General features: G+C 54.1%; 1 protein-coding gene across 5 annotated transcripts; it reads right to left on the bottom strand.

The window, feature by feature from the left end:
• Positions 1 to 2,758: 2,758 nt before the first annotated feature.
• PATZ1 (POZ/BTB and AT hook containing zinc finger 1) lies at positions 2,759 to 21,682 on the bottom strand. 5 transcript variants are annotated; one of them, XM_060612657.3, is made up of 5 exons: positions 19,654 to 21,681; positions 18,198 to 18,261; positions 11,682 to 11,853; positions 5,730 to 5,867; positions 2,759 to 4,255 (listed from the first exon to the last, which is right to left on the bottom strand). In XM_060612657.3, the coding sequence occupies exons 1-5, from the start codon at positions 20,922 to 20,924 to the stop codon at positions 3,837 to 3,839; spliced, it is 2,064 nt and encodes a 687-aa protein (XP_060468640.1). In that variant the 5' UTR covers positions 20,925 to 21,681; the 3' UTR covers positions 2,759 to 3,836. The 5 variants fall into 5 exon arrangements, with proteins under 5 accessions (XP_060468640.1, XP_060468642.1, XP_060468643.1 ...); XM_060612659.3 differs by having other exon boundaries at positions 2,759 to 4,252; XM_060612662.3 differs by having other exon boundaries at positions 4,105 to 4,255; positions 5,730 to 5,802.
• Positions 21,683 to 23,006: the final 1,324 nt, after the last annotated feature.

The following is a 23,006-nucleotide window of genomic DNA, read 5'->3' as shown; positions in this document are numbered from 1 at the left end:
CCCCATTTTACAGATAAGGAAGCCAAGGCTTGGAGAATTGCCAGAATTATAAGTGTCTCAGAAAGTATGTCCTGAGACTAGCCATAGCCCAAATGCAACAGGCCTCCAGGTCCTACTTTTGGCTATCAGTAGACAGATTTCTCAGTAGCCCTATGTACCAGAGGTTCCTTGGTGCCACAGGGCTTCCCACACCTATGCCAGCGGCAGAGATGGGTGATCACTGCTGTGGGGAAGTGAGGCCAAGTCTTTGCCCAGGCCATCAGGCAGTGGCTGGACAGGCTTCTGGTGCAGCAGCTCTGCCTGGAACAAGTGACTTGGGAGTGGGGTGCAAGTCACCTGAGAGGGTTACCTAAGCATGAAGAGTGCTTACCCAATAGGGTCTCTGGGCACTCTTTCCAGCACTAACCGTGGCTTCCTCCGTGGCTTTTTCGTGCTGCACTGTGCAAGCCCTTGTCCCGGGGCCCTGGCAGAGTAAGGGCCTGCTCTGTGCTGAGCACGGTAGTGGACATTTACATGTGTGTAAAGGCACTGTCGCTGGAGCTTGGGAATGAAAGTTCTGGAGTCAGAGGTCAGAACTGAGTTTGTATGCTGGCTCTGACACTATGTGACCTGGGGCAGGGGTGGGTGGGATGCCTCTACCTCTCTGAGCCTGTTTGCTGGCCTGCAGGAGGAAGATGGTAATGGAACCAACTTTACAGGTTGTGCTGAGAATTAAGCACAGAAAATGTTAGCTCATGATGGTCTCCCCTACTCTTCATGCCTGTTTATCTGATGAGGAAATTGAGGCTCAAAGATTGCCCAGGGTTGACAGCAAGCAGATGGTGGATCTGTACAGCCAAAGCTCAGGTTTTTGTTTGTTTGTTTTTTTTTTTTTAATGTTTATTCATTTATTTTTGAGAAAGAGAAAAAGTAGGGGAGGGACAGAGAGAAAGGGAGAGAATCCCAAGCACGTGGGGCTCAAACTCAAGAACCGTTGAGATCATGACCTGAGCCTAAATCAAGAGTCAGATGCCCGACCGACTGAGCCACCCAGGCGCCCCCAAAGCTCAGGCTCTTTACCCTTAACCATGGCAAAGTAATTCCACCTTTACGCACCCATGTTCTGCACAGCTTTCCTCCCTCTGGCCTGAAGGGCACAGGTGTACAGAGGAGATGCAGAGGTTGGGAGGCAGGCAAGGGTACCTCCTCTTGCTGCTCAGGCCTCCAGGTGAGTAGGGCTTTGGAAGAAGCAGCCTGCTTGCTTTGTCGTTCCCCTCCTGCCATGCACAGATACTGCTTCCTAACTGTGGTCCCTCCCTGTCCATGGACATGTAGGGGTTTTGCAGTGGGGGTGGGGGGTTTGGGGGAACAGGGCCAATGATGTCTTCAGCTCAGGCCAGATTCTCTGCCTTGACACCTGGAGGGTGCCACCAGCTGGCAGATCTTGTGGTCACAAGGCCACATGAACAGGGCCTCAGCATTTCAAAGTTGCCCTTTCCTCTGATACTGACACCAAATGGCCCAAGCCTCCATCCCACACACTCCACAGAACCCAGCAACTTACCCAAGATTTCATGTAGATGGCTTAGAGGTTTTTTAAAAAATCCAGCTCAGAGCTTTTGCCTTTAAACCAGAGCATCGTAATTAATATTAATGTGGGTCTAAATAATTTTGTGCTTTGTTTATTCCTCCTGGTCTATGTTTATTTTTCTCTCCTTTATCATTTTTTTTCTACTTGTTTGGAGGTTAAATGCTGTTTCTTTTAGTTTAGGGGTTTCCCTCTTTCTCGAGGTTTCTCAAGATGCCAGGCTGATTTAAATCTGCCATACCCTCTCACTAAAATTCTTGCTCCCATTAATTCTTCACTCTGCTCACTTCTTGCCTCTTGTTTGCTGTTGTCTTTCCCCCTTCTTTTTTTTAAAATTAATTTATTTATTTTGTGAGAGAGAACACAAACAGGGGAGGGTCAGAGAGAGAGAGAGAGACAGAGAGAGAGAGAATTCCAAGCAGGCTCCACACTGTCAGCACAGAGCCCGATGTGGGGCTCGAACCCACAAATTGCGAGATCATGACCTGAGCCAAAACCAAGAGTCCATGCTTAACTGACTGAGCCACCCCGGTGCCCCTCCCCCTTGTCTTGATACATTCACCACAAAGGGTGCAACACCTTTTACCTAACCCTGTAGGTAACATAGGGTTGGGGGGTGTTTCATGTTGCTGAACTTCTTAGAGCCCTTTGGCCATGAGAACCCTCTCCCTGCCCATGTCCCTTCTTAGGTCCTAGCTAGTCATTATGTTGGGTCCCCTTTAACTCCAGGTCTTCTCTCCCAGAGCTCCACCCCCAGGCCCTCACCATCCTGGACCAACCTACCTACCCTCCCACTGTTACTATCCCTACCTTGCCCAGTTTTTCTCCCTGGACGTCTTGTTACCTGAACTCATGGTTAGCTCTGCTTATTTGTTAACTGTCTCTTTCCCAGTAAGTTCCACAAGGGTGTCCTGCTCACCACCATGCCCCCAGGGTCTGAGGCTGGGCCTGGCACACAGCAGTACAGACAACAAGGAGTGAGTATCTGTTGAACAAATGGGTGAATGCCGGCAGCAGAGCCCTCAGTGGGAACATCCACCTATCAATCCCAGTGCAGCTGCAGCTGGTGCAATGAGGAGGCAGAGAGGTCTCCTGAGATCCCACCTCTCCCCCAGGTGCCCACCCTTTGCATCCCAAAGACCCCCACCCCCACCCTTAGCTGAAAAACTGGACTCAGGGGAGCAGGCAGAGTAACGTACTAACGTTTTTAATACAGTCTGATCAGATCAATTCACAGCACCAGGTCACCCTGGGCCTGCTCACACGTGACACAGCCGAGGTACACAACAATGTCCCCACCTGCCAGCTCTCCTGCCTTCCTGGCTACCAACAACACTGAAACCCGCTACTTCCCTGACCAGACTGGCATTTTTAAAATTTTGCATAAAACTATTTCTTCCATAGACTTCAAACAATCAACTAGCCAAGTTAATTATGGTACATCTAAACAAAGTTTAATACTAACCCTAACGTGTGACTGCGGTTTACAAAGAGCTCTGTATCACCTGGGATAGCTTTCAGTAGCAATTCACTACAACTGGTCCTAAAAAATAACAATAATAATAATAATTAGAGAATTAAAACCCAACAGCAAGTTGAATGGTTAAAATCACATAAGAACTGGAATTTGGGGTGGGGGTGTCCTCAATAGCCCAGCTTGTCCTAGTAGCGAAATGCTAGCCTCTAGGTAGGGCTCAGAAAGGTCTGAGGCCCTCCAAGTCAAGGGTCAAGCTCAGGGGCTCTCAGAGGGCACTCACCCCATGGTCCATGGGATGCTGTAGGCTTCCAGCTTTCTTGAAAATAGTTGGGCATCAGCACTGTGTAAGTGGGTGGAGACCCTGATGTGGTTTCTCTTAAGGGATATGAGAAGGGGGAGGGGACCCAAATCACTGAGTTCCCTGAATGCCGTCACGTGTGGGTTTGGGATTGGGATCACTAAGAATTGAGCACCAGGAATTCCAGCTTCCACCCATTAGAGAAACCGGGACTGGTGTGGCCTTGGAGGCCTATGTAGTGTTTTCTGCCCTTGTCCCATACCAGGTCTTGCAGATATTTCTGCAGAGTATCAGATGAGAATCTATTTCTAAAGACCACTGAAGGGATGGGTGGTGGAGAGGGAGAGGGTGGGGTGACAGGGTGGGGGGAAGGGGGAGTTAAAAACGAATAAAAATCTCTCAGCTACAGAACCCAAAGACATTACTTCCCTCCGCATTCACAGCATTTCTCAGCGGTCCCCGGTGGCCATTTCCGTGGGGACACAGCATCTGCCTCACTTCCCCTCAGGCCCCATGGGCTGCTGGTCAACCTCGGGATCTACTAAAGATGATGCAAACGCTGACTGAACAATCTGAAACCCAAAGGACTCGAGGAGAGACATGTTCTGCTGGGGAGAAAAAGGTGAGCCGAGGGCAGGGCCCAGGTCCCCCAGGGGGCCCCCAAGCGCCCGGACATGCACCTTCTGGATGTGTTTGTTCAAGTAGGACTTGGAGCGGAAGAAGCTCCCGCATTCAGGGCAGGGGTACTTCTTCTCTCCGTCAGACTCCATTTTGTTTTTGGGGACTGCCATGTCGCAGGAGAAGGAGCCATTGGTGCTCTGTTTCTCAGGCGTCTTCAGGTCACTGGCGTCCGAGAGGTCACCGTAGGAGTCAGAGCTCTCAATCGGATCCTGATGTGAGCATTTCTGGCCTTCTAGGAGAAAACAAAACACACAGGAGAGATGAGGCCAGGCTTTGGAGATGCCCCCTCCTGGAGGGGTCGGGAAAGGCCAGCTCATAGGCCTGTGGAAGGCAGCGGATGGCCAGCCACTGCCCTGGCAGAACCCACGGAGGTTCAGCTGGTCAGTCTGGGAGCCTGGTGTGCCTATGGGCGTGAGACAGCAGGGCCCTGGGGCTGCCAGCCTCCCTCGCCGCGGACTCTTCATGCAGGTGCACGTGTATCGCTCACCACCATCTCAGCCTGCTTCAAGGAAGAGGGTACGGAGAAGGGGCCTCCACTGCTTCCACCCAGAACAACTCAAAGACCCCCAGTTCCTAGGCACTTTGCTGGCTGCCCCTGGGGGTAAGATGGCTGTTCTGATGATGCTGAACAGGTATATCAATGGCCTCACCTCCACACCAGACTAGCTGCACCCTAGCAAGGCAGAACCAAAGCCGTGAGGTCCTCAACCCGGCAGACCCCACTGATGGCTGAGACAGAAGCCAATCCTTTTCCCAATGCTGCAAACACAAGCCCTGCCCTTATTGCCTTCCTTCTGCCAAAACCCATCCAGGGCCCAGCGGCCAAAGCATAGAGATTAAAAAGTAACTTTGAACAACTCGGTCAGCTGACTGTCCCCACACAGGGCTCAGGACAAGCTGGGCCTCAAGACAATCCTCATTGCTCTGCCTTGCCCTGCCCACACTGCAGTCCACCAATCAGAAGCTTCCTGCCTGGGTTCAGAGAGCCATGCCGGGAAGGGAGGTCTGTGATGGGAGCGTGGAGCATGCCATCTCTGCCATCTCTGCCGTCTGCCAAGCCCCTGGCATCATCCCCAAGGCAACAACTAGAAATACCACAGAACAACCTGAATCAACACGTGAAGGTGGGCCCTAGGGAGCTCTCTGCAGACCAACTCCAAGTCAGAGGCAGTCACATATCTCATTTATCGCCATGCATTTCACAAACGCAGCCAGAGGCCCGCCAGAAAGGGCCACTCACAGCAACCAGTCACCCCTATCAAGGAGGAAGCCAGCCCTTGGCTCCCCCTTGCCCACAGGGTCAAAGAAAAAGAAAGCATTCAGTCGCAGCTCCACACCATCCTTAAAGGGCCACAGGCAATGGACAGGCCCAGAGTGACTCATCATGCAGGACTTGCTTCCAGCCTTGGGCCCGGGGCATCCCTGCAGGGCTCCAGACAGTGGGGGCTGGCCAGGAGCAAGGGAGGAAGGCTGGGGAAGAGGAGGCGGGGGCTGGATCTTGGCAGTGCCCTAAAAGCCTCACTCACTGCCCTGGAGTGAGATACCCACTTGTGACTTTTGTCCTGGAGGCCACTGCCACTCAGATCTCAGAGCCTCCTTGAGGCGGCCAGCAAGCCGGCAGCCTTCCCGCCTCCCCACGCCCGGCCCAGCGCCCCCACAACACAGTCTGCGCAGAGAAGCAAAGTGCAGAGCAAGGGGTCGCTTGCCTTTGTTGCCATAGGTCCTGGCGCAGTGGAACGCTGCTCCCCCATTCGGGATGGGCTCCTGGTGCCTGGAGACCTGGGGAAGGGGAACACCGTGGTGGGTTTTAACATGGACCTTTAAGTAGGAGGCAGAGGAGAAACCTAAACAAGACAAAAGGAGATGAGATCCCGCGGCCAGCACAGAGGTACCTCTCTGCTTCCCCCACGCCTCTCCTCTGGCCGCTTTGGCTAGCATTCCCAGGTCAGCTGCACCTAGAAGGGGCCCCCTTGTTGGTTCAAAAACGGTTGCAACCACAGGAGCCACCTGGCTCAGGACGGGTGGCACTGTCCTCGAATCGGCTTCTCTGCAGAGCCCACTCTGCAAGGCTGAGGTGTAGGACCCAGGCTGGCTGCCTGGAGGGATGGCCTGAGATCCTGCTCCTGCCAGGGCCAGAGGCCAAATGCCCCTCGGCTTGCTTGGTGCCTCAGTAATGAGCGGTTGGAGAAGATGTCCCACAGCCCCAGGTCAGCTGCAGAGACCCTGGCTAGAAATGTAGTCAGAAAAGCAATGAGGCTCAATGGCAGCCACAGGACTCCAGCCAGCAGAACGCCTGCTTAACACTTGTAAAGGCAAACTGCACAACAAACCAGATGAAGGCAAGATGAAATCCCAAAGGAATGCCTCCAGGAGTCCCCTTCCTTCTATCTAGCAGGACATGTTCTATTTTGCTAACTTTCTCACTTTCCAAATAACTGGATTTAGTAATTCTTCAGACCTTCTGAGGAACAACAAAAATAGCAAGTTACGTTAAAGAGGCTCAGTCAGCTCTTATTCATGGTCATCTTTTTGGTTTGGGTTTGGAGCATCCATCAGGTTCACTTAAGGAAGAAAAAGAGATAATCTTTGCTTTCATTTTGGAGGAGGGGCAATCCAGCCATCTTGAAAACTGCAGCAGCCCAACCCAGATGTTCTGGTCAGTTCGAGCCATACGATAGCTCACGCTGGGAAGTGTATTTCTTGGGCCAACTTCCACACCAGCCACAAGTCTGAGGACATGAAACCAGGTGGGCCAGTCAAAGGAAATTGACTTGGGTTTTGCAGGAAGTTGTGTCATCAAACTCCACAGTGGTCAAGGATCAGGACGTGCTTTCAGCAGGAACCGAAGCATTTTAGCATAAGGTCCACCTGGTGTCTAGTGCCCTTTAATCTACTCCAGATCTGGTTGACACATTCTCAAGTGCTTTTATTCCCCTTTAAAATTACAGTTATAGGATAACAGTGGGATCCACTCTGAACATGTCAGAGGCTGCAGGGTACTGTGTAATGTCTGCACAAGTCTGATTTGGCATGGCCTTTCAAATGCTGCTGGAACAGTTTATTAGGTTCACTTTTAGCAAGTGATAATGGTGTGCCAGGGCCCAGCACGTTGCATGCTTTATTCTATAGAATTCCACCAGTCACCCTATGAGCTGGGAATTATGAATATACCTATTTCATAGATGAAAAAACAAGAGGGTTGGTAAGGTTAAGTGACTTGTGGTCACATGTACAGCTACTAGATGGCAGAGCCTGGACTCCAACCCCAGGACCACGTGCTACCGTGTGGTACTTAACCACTGAGAAGACTCTTTAGTAGGCCCTGGCCGCAGAAACATCCCTTGGATTTCGGTGTTAGGTTTCATTTATCACCATTTGCCCTTATGTATTTCCGCCATATTGGTGGGTTAGAATGGAAGCAGCCAGTAGACAGGAGCTGACCTGTGAAAATCTTTAACACACACTCCCCTGACAGTAGCAGTTGGTGGTTTCGGAGGAAAGGGGCACTGAGTGACTTTTCCTTTCTTTCCCGATACAGCTACTCTATAGACCCCTGGTCCAGTTTCTGGAGTCCTGCCCTGCCTAGTAGAGCCAAGTTATCCTGTGCTGTGACCAAGTATCTGCCTGGGGCCAACCACGGGGGACAGACTGGCTTAAGAGGGTCCCATATAAACATTCTTATGAGGGAGGCTGCAGTCAGGAATGAGTAGACAAGGCTAACAGGAAAGAGGACCTTAGCCCTGCCCCCTGGGATTGGTACTGTGGCCCCTGGCAACCAGCATAAGATATCAGGCCTTTCCAAGAACATCACAACTCCATTTTAGAAGGGATTTGTTTCGTTTTCGATTTTTAATTCCCGTGGAGCCTCGGAAGTGGTGTGAAGCCCTCTCCATGGTATAGCAGAGCAGGTCCACTGAGATTAAAGGGGACGGGAAAGGAGGAAAGGAGCACTGGGAATTATTATATTTACTCCTTGTGGAAAGAACTACACCAGGGGAACACAGCAAATGCTCAATGAAAATCTGCTGTGTTTTCCTGAAAAACAGTCTGAGAAACACATGGCTAGGTCCTCTTAACTTTACCCCAGCTGCAGACTGTACTATCTATAGCAAAACCACATGGCAGGGTAGTAGGAGTGGATCCACAGCTGCCATTTAAAGCCCAGAATTTAAACACAGAGCAACTCAGCAGCCAAGTGTTGGGATAAAACGGAAGCTGAGTTTCGGAGAACACATCTTTGAAGCCAGAAACGTTTACTGGGAATTCGGAACTCACCTGCCCATTCACCACTGATTAACCAAGAACCAGAGAGGCAGTTTGATCCAGGCACCAGAATGATGTCAAGACAGTGAGCACACACACATGTGACTTCACTACAACCAACAAGCTAGCCTCCCCCGCACTCCAGAGATGAAGAGTTCACAGCCAAAGACTGCTGCTCCTCCACGGCATTTTCTTGCTTGGTGCGCTGCAATTTGCACTCCAGAAGCAATCTCCTTTCACAAATTCCACTTACACAGAGGGGTCAGGGACTGCTTTCTTCTTGTCCAAACCCTGCTGGGACCATGCCCAACAGAGCTGTGCTGGAGGGAGGCACTAAGTAGGTTTGTATCAGCTCAGTCCAGGGGAATGGCAGGCTGGCTGTGTCCATTACTGGCACCGGTGACAACTTGCATGCTCACCTCTGACTGGGGAGAAGGCTTCCTCCCCTTTAAGCAATGATGTTGGAGTTCAAATGCTGTCTCTGTCAAAGGCAGGTTTCCAATAAGCTATCTCTCTTTCTCATACCAGTACGTGTGCATATATACAAAGACCTTGCTACAGAAACTTTTTAAAAGGAAGAAAATCATGGTGAATCTACCAGGTCCTTCTCTCCTTCCCACTATTCAGCTCAACTCATTTCCTCAATTTGAAAATGAAGAAACAAGCTTTTTCTAGCATCAAAACTCCTTCCACTGCAAATCATCTTCCTCTACAGATGGTATGACCCACATCCTGGTATGTCTCTAGGACAAAGACAATGTCATCTATCTCAAATGTGGGGCTAGAGCAGCCAGGTTGCCTGCCTCCCTTCTTTCTCATTCTTCATGGGCAAGAGTCATTTGTGTGGCAAAGACCGGAGGATCTATAGGTAGTTAAGTTGACTGCCTGAGATTGAAGGGTGTCAGAGGGTACCTGATCCAACCTCGACCATCTGACCATCTGGCTGACATCAGCCTTTGCTTGAACCCTTGTGGACATAAGCACATTCATTTATTTGTGCTCCTCTTCCTATATCACAGCCTTGGTGGTGGGCAGGGAGAAGAATGACCCAGAGTTTTCTGCATTCTGATTCCAGGTCTCGATGTCTTTGGTATCCTTATCCTCTTCCTGGACAAACTACGTTCCTCTTCCTTTTTCTTTTTATTTCCTCAGGAGTCGTCTCCTTCTATTTCTGCCAATGAATGAGTCTTGAGATAGAATCCCGCTCCTTCACTTCTTATAAAGACCAAAATTGTTTTCTCTTCCTCCTGTATGCGTAGGAGGGTGGGACCAGAGTCCTCTTCGTCTTGTTGGAGGGATGGGGCTTCCCATTCTGACTCTGAGACCCAGAGCTGTTTAGCCTATGATCCAGATCTAGTCTTGGCTTTTCTGAGCAAAAGTGGGCTCTGCTTTGACTCTTCCAGCTCCCCCAGTCCAGTCACGTGGTCTGTGGCTGCTGCCCAAGTCCTGATGTACACCAGTTGTTGGCTTTGCCACATCAGCTGTCTCCTAACTGGGTCGACTTTCCCTGCTGTTCCCTGCTGCTCTCAGCTCTTCTTTCCTCCTGAGCTGGGCCCCCAGGGGCCATGGCCCTGGGTCTCCCGTTCAGTTCTTGCCCGACTCGGCAATCTGAGCTAGGCTCTGAGTTTCATCGTTAACATCCTTCTCTGCTCTCACTGTTTTCCAGCCTCTGGTCTCTGACCTCAGTTCTCAGATGGAGAACCTCAGGCTTGAAAACTTGACCAAACGCCTGCTGACGGCATGTTGCAGGTTTAGTTATTTGTAAGGAGCCGGTCGGGGGACAGGGGAATTCTGTCAGAAAGCCAGGTTAGGATGAAGCAAGATAAGAAACCAGCTTTTTCTAGAGCTGGGGCAGCCACAGTTAAGATGGTCAGCCACAGCCTGATAACTCCCTGCACGCACAACCCCATTGCCCACCCCCCAGGGGAAGCTCCTGCCAGAAAGGGTTCAAATGACGTGTCAGAAAGTAGGACAGACGCTTAAGCAACTTTTATTTCCACCTCCCCACTTTCACAGCAGATTTCCTGGTGGTACAAACATCTATATCCAGTGGCCTTCAAGGCAAACCCCAGGTGTGCAATCCCAGGGAGGGACCCAGCTCCAGGGCACCAAGAACACCCAGCTACTCAGCAGTCTCCCTCCACCAACGACCTCAGGGCATATGGAGATAGCAGAAGCACCCGAAGATTCCAGCCAAGGACTGCAGGGGTGCCTGGTCCAAACCAGAGTGTCAGTGAGCTGTGTCTTTCCTAACACTGTTACAAAGCGCAAGGATGGGACCTCCCAAGGATGCAGGTCCTTGTGGGGAGTTCAGAGATCTTTCACCTACCTTGTCTCCTGGGATCATCACAACAACCCTACGAGGTAGGCAAGGCAGGGTGTTCTTAACCCCATTTAAGTGATGAAAAAACAGGCTCAGAAAGGGGAAGGGAGAGCTCAAAGTCACAGAGTAGGGCAAGGTAGGAGGGGCGTGGACTAAACCCTCAGTCCAACTCCAGTTCAGTGCTCAATCCACTAAGCCATACCCAAGACTTCCAGAGGCATTGGGACAAGAGAGTCCCAGGAGAAAGGACTTCCCAGCAAGGTCCCCACCTGGCCAAAGCAAGCACACCGTGCAGAAGCATCTTCATGCCCACCACAGACGGCTGCCCCAACCTTCGGCACAGATACGGCGCAAGCCTCCTCCACTGACACTGTGCTTGCATGACACAAATCTTAGCCCTCCAACCACCAACAAGCCCTGGCAGAAGCTCAGGGGCAGGCCAGACTTCATCCAACACAACACTGGGGCCACAGAACCAGACTCCACCTAGGCCCACCTCGGCCTCAAGCACACTGTCCTGCTCAGAGCACCGTCTATGTTCCTGTCTCATCCAGGCCACAGTCACCTGGGTTTGGGCTCTTTCCTGACCATTTGTGTTAGAAACTTTCTGCCCCTTGTCCATCTCCAGACTCAACCTCCTTCCTTGGTTGCTGAATTTCACATGCCAGTGAAATCAGCCAGTCAAAGCTCTCAAGCAGGACCCTCTTTTTCCCCCACTTCTTGGGGCTTAATGACTCTCCCACCAACCTCAGTAGTTCAGTGGTGTCTACGAAATGTATCCATCCTGCCATCTGCCCAGCACATGTGTTATGAGCCCAGACTTGGAAACAGTACTCTCTCCTTCCGTTCCCACTTGCTGATCTCCTGGGAACTCCTATCCCAAGCACCCCAAGTCTGGGAAGGAAGAGGTGGCAAATAGCCGCCTGGGCAACGAAGGTGTTTATCGTTCAGTGGGAAGGGAGGGCCAGCCGTGCAAGGAGTGGAGTCTGAGGCAAGGTGATCAGGACACCCCTGGCCTCCCACACAAGCTCAGGCCCATCCCCTGGAAATGAGGAAACAGCAGGGAGATTACCTCGATTACAAATACTGCAGAAGTTGCTGGGCCCCTCACTGTGCTTCTTCAGGTGGTCTGCCATGTACGCTGCCCGCAAGTACTTCCCACACACCTGACAAGGCACCTTGTCTTCATGACAAGCCAGGTGGGAGCGCAGACGGTCTCGAGTGGCAAAAGAAGCATTGCAGGTCTGAGGGCAGAAAGGAAAACGAGATGAGGTGAAAACTAGCATCACATTCCTGACTTCCCACCAAGCACACCAGGAAACAAAAACTGTTTCTGGCCAACACATAGACTCCCTGTAATAAAGAGAGCTTTACATGTGGCTCATGCTTTCTCCCCAGAATGGCAAGTAAGCTGCTCTTATTTTCCATGATGCCTCCTCATGAGACACCTGAGTTGGAATTATTGGTTCCAGATGGCTACCACAACATGTCCAGAGCCTGGTACATTAAGTTCCACACTCCTTTACAGAATAAAGAAAGATGAGGCATTTGTTCATTCTTAAACATGAAGAACTGACTTTAGTTGCACTGACTATAAGTGAATTTACAGCAGTAAACTGGCATGTGAACAGACCAGTCTTCCTGTTCTCCATCCTGAGTTTTCTCTACTTGCTTTATGCAAAGAATTCAATTTATCCACTTTATTCAAACATGACATTAGTCTTGGCCATGGGGAAATGGAAAGGAAAGGCAGGACAAAGCACAGAGATTACTCCTTATAATACTCTTGCGGGCTTGTATTGAGAAAGCAGCCCATAAAATGATAGTCGATTCTGCTAATGTGAGAATTGAGCAGAGAGAAGGAAGGCTGCATGATTCAGAAGCATTTGTGGGACATGAAGCTGGGGAAAAGCTGGTAATGACAAGAATGATACCACCCCACATTGACAGAGCATGCATTCTGTGCCAGGCAGGCACCACGATTAGCCTTTCCAAGACACTGATCTCCTGCAATCCAGCCTTACAGCAGCCCTCCAAAGCAGGCCATGTTATCACCCTCCAAGGGAGGATGGCCATAGAAAGCTGTGATGTGAGCACCAACTCCTAGCAAGAACCTGAGCGGATGACCCAGAAGCTGACGGTCAGCACCAGCATCCTGGGAGGCAGCCCCAGGTCCCCAGGCATTTCCTGTACCCGAGGGTCTGACTCAGTCTCAGTCCCTGACCTCCCCCCACCAAGAGCCCTTCCTCATATGGGGCTCACCCAGTTACCCCAGCCTTGGAGGTCACAGAATGTCAGGGAAGTCCTTGGGAGAGTTATAGTCTGGTGACTTTCAAGCTGTTTTGGTTCCATGGAGATGTTTTAGAGGTTCATGTCAAGTCTGACTCCTTTTCTGTGTGTGTGTGTTTACTATTTTAGAACCCCAAGAGAAAGCAACATTCACCTTTAAGTGCATTACAGAGTGACAATTAACCCACTGAAGACCCGCCACCCCATTAACTCTCTAGAGTGGAGCTGCTCCTGCCGTCTCTGTTTAACAGAAGCATAGCCTGAGATCCCGAGACCTCAAGGTAAATGTCTGAACCCCATCACCTCAGGTACAAACGTTTATCTCCTTACTGTGTAATCAAAGGAAGACACCAATGTATTCGATATCGTGGAGGCTAAAGACACCTCTGTTCCTACTCCCGTCCCAAATGTCTGTGCACATCAGGACAGGCCTTACCATTCTCGGTCATTAGCTTTTAAGTAAATGTTAACACATTTGAACAGAACACCTTATGCTAATGAGATACCACCTGTAACTGTTTTATGCCTTGAGTTTATTCATTTGACAAATGAGGAAGCTGAGTGTGGAGAGCGATTTGCCTGAAGCACAGGACTCTACTACTAGAGAAAACAGCAGTCAAAACACTGCCACTGCCAGGCCAGTCCCCTACCCGTCCTTTCTTCCCAGCTTCCCTGAGGTACCCCTCCTTTCCCCACTTTACAGCTGGCCAGACAGAGGCCCTGAGGGGATATAGGACTGCTGGAACAGGAACTAGCCCCTGAGCCTGTGCCCCTCCCATTTCCAGACTTGGCACCCATAGCTTCTGGAGAGTGAAAGGTACTGATATTTTCTAACGCAGTGTGTGGGGTGGCCAGGACTCCCCTGAAAGGGAGAGGTGACAGAATTTGTGCAAACTCGAGCACTCAGGTGACTCAGGAAGCATGATGGGTGCTTGGTCTCAAGGCCACAAGTGGGCCCCACCTCAGGGACCTCATGATCCAATCGTAGGTGACAGTGGGGGGAACATTCCATCTTCCACCCAGCCCAACAGCCTATAAACCAGAAGGGGCTGCCAAAAACACCCCCAGGAGAGAGGGATGCACCTGCCTTTTATCTGGGGATAGAGCCAGCTTTGCCAACCAGTGACTTGAGGACCGGCTCCCCAGCAACGAGAGGCAGTGTGGTCTACGCCTCAGAACTCAAAGGAACCAAAGATGGACCAGGTGTAAGAAAGTGCGGTGAAAGACACATTCAGAATTCCATCTTCCGCGGTCCCTGGGAAAAGCGCCACTAGAGAGATGTGAAAGCGATGCCTTGTTTCTCTTGCCAACCTCCTTTCGGGGTCTGTCCTTTAAAGCATTGCTTGTCACACTGTGCTACCTAAAGATAATGGACAGCCAAACCTCAATTATCCACAAGTAGATTATCCATTTGAGGGATTAGCTAGGCAAAATTAAAATCCCAGACCAAGTAGATTTTCCCCGCCCCCCTCCTCCATTGATTATCTCTCAAGGAATGAAAGCTAACTTTGGCCTGAGCAAACATAATTAGGAATAGAAATCTGCTGCTGGGGGGGGGGGGGAGGGGAGCACAAACACAACAAAAACTTTCACTGTATTACAAAGCCAAGCTGAAGTGATCGTTGGCTTCTCTGTGCCAGAATTGACCCTTCATGGCTCAAGTCTCCAAGGTTTTCAGGGGGAATTGTCAAAGTGTACAAGCCTGAGTCTAGGCCTGCCCGAAGTTCAGACAACACACAACATAAAGAGTCTGGGCACAGGACACAAAAGAGTGGCCAAAGGGGAGACAGATCCCAAAGAAAGGGACACCTAGAATCTCTATACTGGGGCCACTCAGGAGAAAGACATTTCCCATCCTAGAGACAGGGAGAAGACAGAGGGTCCCTGATGGGACAAGAGCGAGCCAGCATAGCATGCTCTGATCACCACTGATGTTTGGAATGGCCGCACCTTGCCCACGGCCCTGTGCATAGGCAGCCTATTGTTAGGAGCACACCTGCCAGGTCCTGGCCCAGCCACCCTGAGCTTGGGCCACCTCTGGTCATCACCACTCAACAGTGAGTCCTAGTCATGCTCCCTTCACTCCCCCGACAGTTTCTCCCCATCCCAGAATTCCTAAAGCTTTTCTTCCCAGGGGTTGAGCAGCTCAGGAATGGGGCCCAAATGGTATCAGGGACACTTAGTGCACATCCAACCTTTGGTGACCTTTGAAGTCTGGCAGCCTGGGGGTAGGGATGGAGGCATGGTCTTAAGCAGTCTTTTTTATAGCCCTGGAAAAGTCTAAGGGCAATAAATGGAGGCCTAGTGCCATTGTCCTCACTGGCCCCCTTCTTGGGGGTGCCAGCTCCCTTGTTCCCACTTCAATTCATTCCTTCTCTAATGAGCTATCCTCCAGCCCAAACCACCCCAACTTGCCCCTGAGAAGTGGGGCCACTGGAAGCAATGGGAGAGGTTTTGAGTTGCTCTGGTCTCTCAGCTTCAGGCCAAACTCCACATGGAGATAATGCCACAGCCCCACTGCACCATTAAGCCAGCAATGCCTGAGGCATCTGAGCCAGTTAAGAGAGATTTGTGTGTCACTGCCAAGCCTGAGGCTTCATGCCCCAACATTCAAATGGCCTTTTCACACAAGCTGTGGCATCAGTTTCTGTAACTGGCCCCTTTTGTCATCTATGGCATCAGGAGAGGTGGAGAGGTATACCCCGCGCCCAGCTCTTGCCCAGGGAACCAACTCCCAGAGAGCCCATCTCTTCACCTCTGACGCTTTCAGAATATACACAACGCAAAACAGATGCCCCTGCTGTTAAACAAAGTCCGGGCACAGCAGCTGGCCGGCCCAGAGCATGAAAGCCACCATGTCTTCACCTGCTGGGTCACCATGAGGGGCATTCTGGTTAAGGGGCTGGAGGTGGGACTCTTACAGGGTCTGTAAGAGTGTGTGTTGGAGGGGCAGGGCAGGAGCGGGCTTGTACGTACACCAAGGGACAATGATGTCAGTGTTATGACAGAGACCAAGGACAAAACACACAAAGCCTCAAATGTTAGAATGAAAACTTTTATCATCACTCCTGTTATCCCCGCGGAGGCTGCGGGGGCTAAAGGGCACACCACTGGGATCTGAGGGGGGAGGTGTCTACATCTGCTTTCTCAGCCCCCAAAGCCATATACTGGGGTGACCCAATATAAAGCTACTGGTTAGTCTAGTTCCTGAGCAGACCTGCTAGTAAACCTCAAAAACACAAAAATCTAACTCACTAGCCAGAAATGAAAGCAGGACCTGTGTGAGTGGGAAGGGAAGAGGGCAGCACGAGTTGACGCACTTGGAATTGGTCCATTCTCCTCTGGAGGGGGATTCACCCCTAGAGTAGGGGAGAGGGGCAGCCAAGCCCCATTCTAGAAACCCCACACCTTAGGGGAGGCCATTGTAGGGGAGGGGAAGCACCTAAACCAGTGACTTAGTTATTGGGAAAGCACCAGACTCTAAAATCACCCCAGCAAGGACAGGCAGGCACTCAGCAGTGCCATCTGTTAAAGGGGGAGAAAAAGGCAAGAGAACCCAGAAAGAAACCTGGAGGCTATGAGGGGGATCCAGAAAGGAGCTCCTTACTACCCCTGGGGTCCCTGAGCTGGGAAAGACTCCAAGTTACACAAGGAGGAGCTGGGCATCATGGGCAGGAATCATTGTGCTGGGCTCTCTGAAAAGCAGGGGTCTCAGAGCAACCGCCATTCCCGTTCCCCTCCAGAGAAAACCCTCTCTGGGGAGGCCGAGGCTAGCCTACAGGCCACTGAGTAAAGGCCCGGCTGCCCTCTGAGGCAGTCCAGCCCTGCCTCAGATATCCTGGCGGGGCTGGGCAGAAGAGAGTGCTGCTGGAGTGTGCTGGGCCCAGGTTTTCAAGGGCTGGGAATGATTTTTTTAGAGAAAGGGAAAAGGCGGTGTCAGGAACCGAATGGGACGACCTCCACAAAGCAGGCTGGGCAAAGTCCCATGATGGCAGGTCGCTAGGAAGAGATTCCAGGGGCGGCAGGCCGCTGCTGCTCCCAACCCACACCTGGAAAAAGGGCAGAGAGTGCAGGTTACCCCCCCAGGCCACCGGGCACACCCCCACTGCCCTCTGGGCTCCTCCTACTCTGCCAGGCTGCTCAGCACACTACCTGGGAGAGTCAGAATGTGCTCCGTGATTAGAGAATCAGAGACAGAGAGAAGGCAGCGAGGCACAGACGGATCCCAGCATGCCCACCCTGCGTCCTTGTCCTTGGGGGAGGCTACCTGGCTGGCTGTGAACACCGACCACACCTGGCCCCTGGGGGCTCACTGCCCTACCTACAGTACGTCCATTCCTCCCTGCAGGTCCCCCTGAACCCTCCCCTCCCTCCTTGCCACCAACAGGATAAGAGAAACAGGTTATCCTACCAGAGGCTGTAAAACAAGCACCCACCACTCTGTCTCCCCCTCAGACGGCAGGAACTTGGCATAGGACGGGAGATAGCCAAGAAGACACAGGCATTTTCCATCCACACAGGAATGCTCAGTGGCCAGGAGAGGAAATTCCATTTTCTGGTCACACAGGGCCCCCAGATATTGTTGAAGCAGACAAACCAAGGGTAAGAATCTTGCCCAGCCTTCCCTACCTACTGCTACACAAAGAGCTCACAAGGAGGAAACCACCCTCCTCTCTAAGTCCTCAGAAGCCCTAGCTGATGGCACATGTGGTTCAGAATGAGTTAAACAGGTGCCAGCACTCAGAGAATGAGACCATCCACTCTCATCCTCCTTCGCTGTCATTCTTACTGCCACCCCTTGTGCCCTAAGCTCAGGGGACCCAGAAGGTCAGGGTGCCTGGCAGACAACGGGTAAGAGCTGTTAGCTGAATCACCAGGAGCTCCTTACAAACCCTACCCTCTCCATGGTAGCCCCTGCAAACTGCTGGGAACCAGAAGCAGGCCCAATGGGGAGCCAGTGTCCCCAGGATGATACTTGCACAATGTGACCCACCATCCAAGGAGCTGGCAAATACCAGGAGAGGAAAGCCAAGCAAAAGAGCGAAGACAGAGGCAGGGTGGGAACCAGGACCCAGCAACCAGGAAGGAGGGGATATTAGCAGTTGGGGGGGGAGAGGGGGCCAGGGAGAAGAACAAAGGATGAAAGCAGATGGAGGGTGGGGAGGGACAGAGGGGGAGGTGTGCAAAGCGGTGGTGGTCAGTCAGCCGGCCCAGCATACACATCAGCTGGCTTGTGGCTGGGCTGTGAGAAACAGCAGCATTCTCTTTCAGCCCATCTCTGCCCTGGCCCGACCCCTACCTGACACTTGTGAGGCCGCTCAGAAGTGTGCACCTGCTTGATATGTCCATTCAAGTGATCAGGCCTGGAAAAGAGAACCAAGACGAGACTTTAAAACAAGACCTCAAAAGACAGGGCTACAAACTTGGCCAGACCCCCCCGCCCCCTGCACACACCCCGTTGGAGAGGACTCTCTCTTCCCCATCCTAGCGTGACAAAGACAAAGTCACCACCCAGCTCCACAGGCCCAGGGCCTCTCTGCCCCGGTTTTCTCTAAAGGGGGAAGGGAAGTGAGTGTCTCTGACCTTGCCTACCCCCCCACACCCCCCCACCACCAGAAGCTCAAATGATTTCGAAGACCCTAGGACGTGGCTTTAGAATAGGACAAGGCTGCCTTACTGAGGCCTTTCTGGGAGGGGGTATGTGTGATTCATTGTCCAGACTAAAGCCCCTTAGAAACTCAGTATTCCCCTCCCCCAGCCTCTCCCACCAGGACAGCCAATGAATGCCACCCGGATGGAATTCAGTCCCCAGAGGCCAAGGGATAGAGCCTTAAGTCCCCAGCTGGGCTGGTAAACCAGATGCCCGCTGGAGCAGGTGGGCAGGGGCTGCCTGACCGGTAAGACTGGTTTCTGGTTGGGGCCCCTCCAAGGGAGTTCTCCTTCTGTAGGTTCACACAGACACAAGTCCTAAGTATCCAGGCAAGTTAAAACCGGCCTTTTATTCTGAATATTCTCTTAAGATGAAAAACAAAATAGCCCTCTGCTCCCAGACAAGTCCTTAGTTTCCTATCAGGCTCACTAAAAAGTGAATCTAAAAGGACATCTTGACCCCTCCTCTCTGTCCTGAAAACATAAAGATGATCTGTGGGTTCAGTTAGGCTCTGGAGCTACCAGATCAGAGGAGATCAAAGATTTTGGTGCTAGGAGACTCTGGGTGCAGAACTCTGTGCCCCATGATCCCAGGAGGCTGAGAAGGGTGAAGCTTGAGTGTGCCCATCCAGGATCGCTAGTGCTCTGTTGGGGGAGGGATTTGGTGGCAGGGAGCATAAGAGTCCCAGATGCACTTGTTTCAGCCCCTCCCTGGGCAGCCATTCAAGCAGGGAAAGTCGGTGGAGGAAAAGCCTCCCGCCCCCAGAGGGGGCCCCACGCCTGGTGCCGGAAACACAAAGGGAGCCTGGGGAGAAGAATGGTGAGGCCCAGTGGCTGTGGCCAGAGGAATCCAGCCCCTTCCCACAAGGCCCAAAGGAAGACAGACAGTAGGGCACGCCTAGTGCCAGAGAACTTCCCTGAGGGAAGAGAAAGCAGCTCCCGACCACAAAACTAGGGCCATTAAAATACTCTCTGCTGTCTCCAAACCTGATGTGGCCCTAGAGGGTCAAGTGACTCCCACCAATCCCACACCCCCTGATCTTAGCAAGAAACTATCCCATGAGCCAGAAACAGGGCAGATCATGAGGAGGGACGCTATTCCTCACCTGGAGAAGCCTTTCCCACAGCTCTGGCAGATGTAGGGCTTGCCCACCGACCCATCGTGGGACCGCACATGGTAGGACATACGATCTTTTCTCTTGAACCGCAGCCCACACACTGGACAGGAATAGGGCTTCTCCCCAGAGTGGGAAAGCTTGTGCCGATTGAGATGGTACACGTCTCGGAAGATCTTGCCGCAGATCTCACATGCCACCTGCTTCCTGGTCCGGCTCCTCTTTCGGGGGCCATCGGGGTCCTCAGAGATGGGTAGCCCATTCTCACCCAGCCTCGGAGGAGGAAGGTCGATATAGCCCAGCTGGAGGCTGGTGACACCATGCTGGGCCTCATGCTGCCGGAGCCGGTTGGCATCAGTGAACACCTTCCCACACAGGCCACATGGAAGGATGCCTGCCTCCCTCAGGCCCCCTGGGGACCCAAACATTGAGTCCAGCAAGTTGGCCTTCCTTGGGCGGCCCCGGCCTCGCTTGCCAGTCAGGGGAGGGGCACTGGATGCCACATTGGGGAATGGGGAAGTCAGCAGTTGGGGGGACAGGGGTCCAGCCACCATGGGCAAGCGGTCCACCCCAGGTAACACAGGCAGAGAGGCTTGGCTGGCAATGGCTGCACCAGCAGCCCGGGCTGCCTCCTCCTCGGGCTGCATGCTACCTGCGATGCCATTGCTGTTGGCTGCCAAGGCTGCCCCATTGGTCATGTCCAGAGGGAAGCCCAAGTCCGAGGTCCCAGGGGGCCGAAAGAGCATGATGTCTGCCCGGGCAGGGGGCACCAGGATCTGCACATTAGACTGTTTGATGACTTCCTGGCAGATCTCAATGACCGACCTCATCAGTAGGAACTTGGCAGCCGTCATGAGCTCCGGGAAGCTCTCCAGGCGAACCACGATGCGGGAAGTGTAGGCGAAGTCCAGGATGTCCCCAAACACCTTGGAGCTGATGGTGTGCATCTCCAGCTCCCGGCTGCCCCCAGCCCCGCCGCCTGGAGCCGCCGCTGCGCCCCCCACGTCAGCGGGACCCCCGTCTGCAGCTCCGCCGTCGCCCAACTGGGCGCTGAACACCGACTCAAAGTACTCGCTGCAGGCGGCCAGCACGGCGCGGTGCGCTGGGAAGCTCTCGTCGCCCACCCGCAGGAGCACGTCGCAGAAGCGCCCGCCGTTTTTGCGCTGCTGGTTGAGGTTGTGCAGCATCTCCGTGCTGTGCCTGCTCACCTGGTAGGTGTAGCAGCCCGATGGGCCGCAGGAAGCATCGTTCACCCGCTCCATGGCCGCCGCCCCCTCCCCACAAACCCGGCCGCGGCACTTGCCCGCCCCCCTCCCTTCCCCTAGGCAGTAAGAAACGGGGCGCAGTCGACGTTATCTACACTCCCCACACGTGCCGGCCCCGGGCTCTGTAGTCTCGCAGGTGCCCCGAGCACACACGCCCCCTGCCCGGATCGTACTGTCTAGACGGCAGGCCGCACCACCTCCCACATAGCTGCCCCCACCGATTGCGCGCTCCTCTCTCCTCTCCGCCCGCCCGCCTCCCTTCTTGGTCTACCTCCGGGGGGGTACGCGAGCAAAGAGGTGCGCCCCTCCTGCCAACGCGCCTGCCACCTCCCCTCCCGCCCGCCAGGCGGCGCCGGCGCGCAGCCAAAATGGGCGCGCGCGCGCGGGGAGGAGGCGGAGGGGTCTGCCGCGCAGGCGTGCGCGCGCGCGCCGCGGCTTTTCCCGGGCCCGCTGGGGGCGCGCGCTGCGTCCCCTGCAAAGCGCGAGCCGGGGCGGGGGCGCCGGAGCGGAGGAAACAAAAGGCGAAGGCGGCGGCGGCGGGGCGCGCACAGGGGCGGCAGCGCGGGCTTGGTCCCGGAGCCTGGCGGGCGGTAGCAACGGCGAACGCTGGAGCGAGCAGGCGGCGGCGGCGTCAGGATGGGCCCTTCCCCGGGCCGGGCGAAGGCGGCGGCGGAGCGGCGGCGCTGCGGCCCCGGCCTCCGTGTGTTCGGAGCGGAGGAAAGATGGCAGCGGCTGCACTTCCTCTTGCACTTTCACCCCTGGGGGGAGGAGAAGGAGGGGGCGATACCAACAACACCCCCCCCTCTCGCTTGCAGGGAGGAAAAAAAAAGAAACGGCGAGCTCGGCGTGGGGGGCCCCCGGCGCCCCCGGCCCTGCACGTGCGCACCCGGATCTCTGGCCCGGGCCGCCCTGCGCTGAAAACTTTCCACTTTCTTTGTGCCGAGCGCCCCCCCCTCACCCAGCCGAGGATGCACGTCCCCCCTTCCCTATTTATACACCCCCCCCCGCAGCTCCGCTCCCCCCGCTTCCTGCCCCCCCTCCCCATTCCCCAGCTCCGCCAATGCTGGCGCAGACTGAGCCCCCGTCCGGCCCCCGCCTCCCCACCCCGCCCGCGGGGCCGGGGGCTGCAGTCTCAGCCCCCCCGGACCAATGCAAACGAAGCGCCAAGCCAGCAAACCAGCTCCCACTGTCCCTCCCTCCCCGCCGAGAGTGGCGGCGAGCGGACGGGAGGGAGGGGGTGAGGGACCGAGGGGTGCAGATCGGGGGCCCCCCAGCCTGTGGTGTGCACCCGTAAATGGAGCGGGCGTCGGTTACCCTTCGGAGCCCCACTTTGATGAGCGAAACCCCAGAAGTCGCCGGCGACCGCCTCTCTGCTCCCGACCCCAGAGAGGGCCCGGGGTCCTGGCTGGGGGCAGGCCGAACCTCCTGAGCTGCTTCTGCACCCCGCTCACTGACCGAACCCAAGGGGCTGCGTGCCTGGGAGAGCTGGGGAGATGAGGCCATCGTCCAGCCTTTCCCCCAAACACCACACGCCGAGCTTTGTGCCCCTGGGAGCGGGAAGTCACTAGCTCAGGGAAGCGACAACATAGAGTCAAGGGCGGTGGACAGGAGCAGGGGGCTCCGCGCACCCCGGCACCCCCCAGGGAACTGGGGTTACTGGAGGGTCCGGGGAGCGCTGTAAAGCCTCCTTGGGCCGATAGCATCCCCAGCGCCCGCAGCCCAGAGAGTCGACGAGCGCTCAAGCCACGGGCCCCGCCGGCAAGACAGGGCGCTTTGTCCCCGGCGGGCCCGGGGATGCTGCCGTGCGCGGGTTGGATACGGAGGTTCGCCTGCCCGGGAAGCGCTGGCGACCGCCGCCGGGCAGCGGTGCTTGGAGTTCGGAGCTGCAGGCACCGCGTGTGCGGGAGGGAAGTTCCCACAGTTGCAAAGAGGGAGCAAAGTATGTGTTCCAAACTTTCCACGGTTCCAAACTGAGCGCTTCCATTAAGAGAAGCGGTGTGAGGGGAAAAGCATTCTGGGTATTAGCATGCAAATGAACGGTCCCGGCTTCCAACTCCGCTCGGGATTCCCACTGCCGCG

This window comes from Panthera onca, chromosome D3 (assembly GCF_046562875.1).
Source record: "Panthera onca isolate mPanOnc1 chromosome D3, mPanOnc1 haplotype 2, whole genome shotgun sequence".
Classification (NCBI taxonomy): domain Eukaryota; kingdom Metazoa; phylum Chordata; class Mammalia; order Carnivora; family Felidae; genus Panthera; species Panthera onca.
The sequence above is the reverse complement of the archived record's forward strand: the minus strand, read 5'-3'. Positions and strand labels throughout refer to the sequence as shown.